This window comes from Sorex araneus, chromosome 6 (assembly GCF_027595985.1).
Source record: "Sorex araneus isolate mSorAra2 chromosome 6, mSorAra2.pri, whole genome shotgun sequence".
NCBI classification, from domain to species: domain Eukaryota; kingdom Metazoa; phylum Chordata; class Mammalia; order Eulipotyphla; family Soricidae; genus Sorex; species Sorex araneus.
Genome location: NC_073307.1, coordinates 167,830,419 through 167,836,990, shown reverse-complemented (window position 1 = coordinate 167,836,990; position 6,572 = coordinate 167,830,419). Strand labels below are relative to the sequence as shown.

Here is a 6,572-nt window from a genome sequence, read left to right as displayed (position 1 = left end):
CAATAAAGGCGGATTCCAAACCTGGCCTGAGTCTGTGTTCATGGACCCCACTCCAGAGGGGAGGCCCCGTCCAGCTGCCCTTCGCCCCGGGCCCCACCCTTCCTCTTATCTCAGCCACCCTGGCCACCTCCTGGGCCCGCCCCAGCCCACATCAGAAGCCCAGTCCCCAGGACTTTCGGGGGTGGAGACTCAGGACCCGTCAGCCCGCCCGCCCCCAGCCCCTTCCCTTCCCTTCCACTCCCCCTGCCGGGCTCTGGGGGTCCAGGAAAGATGAGGGCAGTCAGGTGCAGGGCGGGGTGGATGAAGTGACTGCCCTTCCTCCCAGAAGCTTGGGGAGGGGCTTAGCAAGCTCATCTAAAGGTGCCAGTGAGAGCCGGGCACAAGGCACTGGGGTCAGCAGAGACAACTTCAGGGCCGCTCCTTCACTGCCCTCCTCCCCCGCCTCCCAGTGGCCCCCCTTCCACTGCCGCAGCCCCTGGTCCCCAGGCCCCGGCATCCTAGCCCCAGCCCGTGCCCTGGCTCCCAGGGGCCGGCCGGCGAGATCCCCCCTTGAGGAGTGTCTGCGGAAGGATCGTAAAACAGGGCGGGGTCAGCCCGGCCAAAGGTTGCTGGCCCAGTGGCAGCTGTGCGGGAGAGCGGCAGAGGACCCGGGCTGGGAGGACCCTCCGTCGTCATGTGGGCGCTGGGGGCGCGGGCCCTGCTCCTGCTGCTGCTCCTGGACGCCGCGGGGGCGCAACGCGACGGTACGTGCAGGCCTGGAGGGCAGCCAAGGGGGTACGGCGGCCGCCCCTGACCCTGCTGCTTTCTTTCTAGTGTGCACTGTGGATCAGAAGGTCAAAGCCATGAAAGAGAACACGGACCCCTCGAATGTGGTCCTGGCTGTCATCACGGTGCCCACAGACCAGGAGGTGCATCTGACAAATGAGTCCAAGAAATACTTTTTCATCAAGAACAACGAGCTCTTCCTCAATAATACTCCAGACTACGAGGTACCGGCCAGGGGCGTGTCTGGGTTGGGGTGCACTGCTCAGAACCAGGCCAGCACAGCTCCTAGAGTAGGGGGTCCCCCAGAACCTGAGCCCCCAGGAGGCGACGGAGCCGACCAGTGGGAGCCGGTCATATCTGGACCATGGTGCATGGCAGGCAGGTGCCTGACCCAGCTGAGCCCACCCTCACAGCATCCTTTGTCAGCCCCCCGTGATTGTGGGGACTGTGTGCTAGCTGGGCGGCCTTCGTGTGACAACTAGGGCCGTGTGTGCCAGCTGGGGGGTCCACTCAGGAATCACTCCTGGCAGTGCTCAGGGGACCATATAGGATGCTGGGGATCGAACTTGGGTTGGTGTGTGCAAGGCAAATGTACTCCCTGCTATACTGCGTGTGCCAACTAGGGGCTGTGTGTGCCAACTAGGGGCTGTGTGTGCCAGCTGGGGGCTGTGTGTGCCAGCTGGACAGAGGTTCCCACACCTTTCGCAGGTAACCCGATATCTGTCAGCAACGCTAGTGTGTGTGGAGAAGGTCAGCATGACAGAGGTGAGTGACCCCAAGGCCAGAGTCCCCCTCCTGGGTACAACCCTGTGCTCTGCTCTACCCCTCCAACGTCCGCCCAAGGACCTCAGCTAGATCACCTGAGCTGGCAGTGCCCACACTTCTTCCACAGCCCAGGGGAACCCCACTTCCTCCACCGCCCACCCCCCTTTAACACGTCTGCAGCTCTGCCTCAAACTGATGTCCCTGTGTCCTGTCCCCATGTCCCGTTCCACTCCTGCTTCTTTGTTTTGTTTTGGGTTTGGGTCACACTTGGTGACACTAAGGCATTACTCCCGGCTCAGCACTCAGGAATCACTCCTGGCAGTGCTCAGGGGACCGTATAGGGTGCTGGGGATTGAATAAATGCAAACAAAAGGCAAATGCACTTTCTGCTGTACTACTTCGTTCTGACCCCCCACTCTTTCTGGAACCTTCCAGCCAGCTTGTGGGCTCCCCTCTCAACCCTGGCACCCCCATGTCAGAGGGGATTCACAGGACTAAGCGCCCCCACATTGCCCCAGGTTATCACACATACAGTGGACCTGGCCATTGAGGACATCAACGACAATCCCCCGAAATTCTCCAAGGAGACCTATACTACGAGCGTGCCAGAGGTGAGGGGCAGCCCGGGGGGCGGGTGGGGAGCCCACGGCCTGGGGTCGAGAGTGCTCAGAGCACCCCTGCTCCCAGGACACCGAAGTGAACTCCATAGTCATCTCTGCATCGGACCTGAAGGCCACGGACGAGGACCTGAGCGATGTCCTGTTCTATGAACTCAAGGAAGTGACCCTGGTCAGTGGTTCAGTCCCGCCCACTGCCCACACGCCCCTGGTGCCTCTGCTTCGCCTCCGCCCAGACAGCTCAGGCTGTCCTTCCTGCAGGGAGCCAGCAAGTTCTTCTCCCTGGTGAGCCGAACCCAGCCGGGCCTCAGGCTGATCCACACACTGAACTATGCCGAGCTTGCCCAAATGACCTTCACGCTGTTGGTCCGGGTGAGCAATCGAGAGCCGCACCGGCCCCGCCCTCCCCTCCCCAGCCCCGCCCAGGCCCCGCCCCGCCCAGGCCCCGCCCCGCCCAAGGCCCCGCCCCGCCCAGGCCCCGCCCCAGCCCTAGGCCCCACCTCTGGCCCAGACCCCGCCTCTCTCATGGCCCGTCCACCCAGGCCCTGCTCTAGCCCTAGGTCCCGCCTCTCACACCCCATCCCACCAGGTTCCGCCCTGCCTCCACCCCACCCCTAGGCTCCGCTTCTGTCCCGCCCCCTCTCCCTCCCTAGGGACTCCTCATGCCACCCAAACTGCTTGGGTGCTGCCCCAGCGGGGTCTCCTGGGCCTGACGGACTTGGTCGCACTGTGCTAGGACACTGAGAATGAGAACCAGAAACCCAGTCACACAGCCAGCGCCACTGTGGTCGTGGACGTGCTGCCCGCAGACCTGCGCCCCCCTTGGTTCCTGCCCTGCCAATACAATGACTCTCGCATCTGCGTCCCCGCACAGTACGAGGGGATCGTCCCCATAGATGCCACGCCGGTACTGCGCAGGGACAGCCAGGGAGTCTGGGGCGGGACCAGGGCGCTTGGGGGCGGGGCCTGGGAGTGTGTGTGTGTGTGTGTGTGTGTGTGTGTGTGTGTGTGCGCGCGCGCGCGCACGCCCCTCTCCCCCCTTGCCCGCCAGGGCGTGGGCGTGGTCTGTGGGGTCACGGAGGTGGGTGAGGTGACCTCATGTCGCTTGTGGCGCTGTTCTTCTGTCTACTGTCAGGGCCCTGACATGGGCCCCGTGGGGGGCGGGGGGTCAGCTGTCGGGGTTGTTCCCACTCCTGGGGGCTAGAGGGTGAGTGGGGTCTGCACCAGCCCACCACGTCCCTTTCCCTCCTGGCTGCCTCCCCCAGCCATTCACCGTCAAATTCACTCCTGGGCCCATCTACGCTGTGGACGGCGACTGGGCCATCAACGAGAAGATCATCTACAGCCTGCAGGGCGGTGAGTGAGAGCCAGCCCGGTTGCCCTGCCTGGGCAGAGCTGACCACAGCCCTGGACGGCGGCCTCCAGGCTGGTGCCAGCGGGGGCTCTGCCATCTTTGCAGAAAGCGCGGAAAATGGGATGTTCAGCATCGACAGCGACACCGGCAACGTTACCATGCACAGGCGTGGCAACCCCGGGCCCTTCCCATTGTGGGTCACGGTGAGTGTCTGTCCCCGCCTCCGTGCCCACAGCCCTTCCCGAGCTCTCCGGACCTGGTGGTCAGTGCTGCTGTCCCCACCCCAGGCCACACAGAAGTCCGGTGCGCGCTACTCGGTGACGCAGGTGTTGGTGAAGGTGACCAGCGAGAAGAGCAACGCCTCCTTCCCCCTGAGTCTCTACCGCGGCTTCCTGGTGCTCGGCCATGGGGCGGGCGTCGCCGTCAAGGACACTGCAGACCCTTCCCAGCCGCTGATCCTTCGGGCCCGGGACCTATTCTCTGTAGGTGCCCGCCACCTGTGGTGGGTGGGCTGCGGGGTGCTGCGGTGGGTCCCGCACTCACGGACACCATATCCAGGCGTACAACGAGGACTTTGTGTACCGAATCACGGACAATGAGAACTTCAAGATGTCTGGGGAGGCCGTGCTGACCACCTCCTCGCTGGTGAACCCGGGGACCTACTTAGCACAGGTGAGAGCAGGCCGGGGTCCACGGAAGGGGTCCAGCCAAGCTCTGGAGGCCATATCCGCATCCCTTCCAGGTGGAGGCCCACAACGATGTCACGAAGTCCAGTGCCACCACCCGCGTGGAGATTCAAGTCTCTCCGAAGCCCACCCCTGCCCCAGGTGAGTCTGGGGGCCCTTCCCTGGAGCAGGGGGGCAAGGGAAGAGAGATGCCCAGCCCTCGGGCCTCGCAGCCCCCAACATGCCCTCAGGGACAACTCCCTGGCCATCAGCTTTGACCACATCCCAGCCGTCACCCAGCCCCGGTGCCGGCACCAGCCCAACCTCCCCTTCACCCACAGGTACCTCGCAGCCGGGATCCACAGGCCCCACGTCCACAGGTATGCTGCCCCACACCGGGGTCTGCTCCCCACGAAGCGCTGGGGTCAGGTTTGGGGGACCCCGTGAGATCCAAGGGACAGAAGTGGCTGCTCCTCGGGCTGGGTCTGCTCTCTGCAGGCCAGTGAGTGGGGCTGCTGTTGCCTGCAGGGACGCCAGGGACCGGGACAGTGACTGTGACCGGGACAGTGCCTGGGACAGAGACAGGGACTGTGACAAGGACAGAGACTGTGAGCACGACTGAGTCGGGGACCATGACCTCAACCATGACTGCGCTGCCGGGGACCGTGACCACGCCCGTGACCACGCCCACACCTGGGACTGTGCCTGGGACTGTGCCTGGGACTGTCACCACGCCCGGGACCGTGACCGCGCCTGTGCCTGGGACCGTGACCGCGCCTGTGCCTGGGACTGTGCCTGGGACCGTGACCGCGCCTGTGCCTGGGACTGTGCCTGGGACTGTGACCGCGCCAGGGGCCGTGACCACGTCTGGGATCGTGACGGTGCCCGGAGGCGGTGTGGAAGGAGCCCGCCCTGAGGGCGTCTGGTTCTCTGCAGTGCAGATGGCGGCGCTGGGCGGGGTGCTGGGGGCGCTGCTGCTGTTGGCGCTGGTGGCCCTCGTCGTGCTCGTGCACAAGCATTACAGCCACAAGTTCAAGTGCTGCTGCTCCCGGACACGGCTGGTGAGACTGGGGAAGGAGCTCGGGGACCCCCCCTGGCCAGAGGGGGGTGGGGCCAGCCACCCCCAGACTCCATACCTAAAACCGGTCCTCTCTGGGGGGCAGGAGGGGCAGCTGCAGAAGAGGAGGGTATGTGGGCACAGGGAGGGTGGGCTGGGCCGGCCTGGAGTCCCCGCTGAGCTTTGTGCCCCACCTTCGCCCGCAGAAGGCCAAGCCAGAGGACTACGACAAGAAGGCCTTCGTGGGTGACAGCGAGGCCAACTGGGACGAGGCTCCCTCCCCAGTGACGCGCTCTGCCGGCGACAAGGACCCCCTGCCCCCCCCAGATCCCACGCCCCCTGAGTCCCCAAAGCCTGCACCCTTGGCAACCCCAAAGCCTGTGCCCTCAACACCCCCAGAGTCTGCGTCCCCCACGCCCCCGACCTCGGCGCCCCCCAGCCCTCCTCCCCTCCTCCGTGTTGCTGACTCTCCGCCCCCTGCGGTGGCCCAGGAGCCCCCCGAGGGGAGCAGCCCCCCGGCAGTGAGGTCCATCCTGACCAAGGAGCGCCGGCCGGAGGGTGGCTACAAGGCCGTGTGGTTCGGGGAGGACATTGGCGCCGAGGCGGACGTGGTGGTCCTCAACACGCCCACGGTGGGCGCAGATGGCGACAGCGACGGCGATGGTGGGGGCGACTCGGGCGGTGAGGACGACGGGGGCGACAGCAACTCCGTCTTCGTCTAGGGCTCTGCCCGTGACCCTCCCGCAGCCAGAATAAAGTGGATGAAGCGGCGCTTCAGTGTGGTGGCGCGTCGGGGACGGCGTGGGGGCTGCTGAGGGCCTGGGGGCGGGGGTGGGGGGCGGCCGGACAGAGACCCCCTTGCTGGTTGCCGTCTTGCCCCTCGCGTGTCGCGGGCGTTTTCTGCAGTGGGCGGAAGGGCACATCAGAGGATTCAGATGTGTGCACGGACGAGGAACGGCCAGGGCTGGTCTCGCAGGTGCCCAGGAGTGACCCCCTGGGTTCAGCTGTGCGGGCCTCCAACCGGTGCTCAAGCTTCTGGGGGCAGCGTGCTCTCCTCCCCGGCGCGCCCCGCCCCGCGAAGGGCCGGTGCTGTGGGTGGGGCTCGTTTCCCAGGTTCCTGAAGGCCGGACTCGGCCCTTGGCCGGCTGGACACTGCGGGAACTCGGTCACGAGACTGGACACGGGGCCCGCGTGACTCCCGCCGCACCCCGCCCCACGCCCGTGCTGGTCCCGCCCCTCTCAGGCCCCTCCCCGCCATGGCCCCGTCCCGCAGCCTTTTCTCCTTAGTCCCGCCCCGCCCACCGGTCTGGCCCCGCCCCAGGGCTCCGCCCCCGCCAGCCCTTCTTAGC

The 6,572-nt window shown here is 66.0% G+C and overlaps 1 protein-coding gene across 1 annotated transcript; it reads left to right on the top strand.

Annotated features, from left to right (window-relative positions):
• Nucleotides 1-673: 673 nt before the first annotated feature.
• CDHR5 (cadherin related family member 5) lies at nucleotides 674-5,945 on the top strand. Its single transcript, XM_055143841.1, has 15 exons — nucleotides 674-743; nucleotides 814-989; nucleotides 2,049-2,141; nucleotides 2,218-2,319; nucleotides 2,409-2,519; nucleotides 2,884-3,054; nucleotides 3,199-3,228; nucleotides 3,413-3,503; nucleotides 3,607-3,704; nucleotides 3,789-3,983; nucleotides 4,060-4,173; nucleotides 4,244-4,328; nucleotides 4,508-4,546; nucleotides 5,103-5,227; nucleotides 5,430-5,945. Exons 1-15 carry the CDS (start codon nucleotides 674-676, stop codon nucleotides 5,943-5,945), a joined length of 2,016 nt encoding a protein of 671 aa, XP_054999816.1.
• The last annotated feature ends 627 nt before the right edge of the window (nucleotides 5,946-6,572 follow it).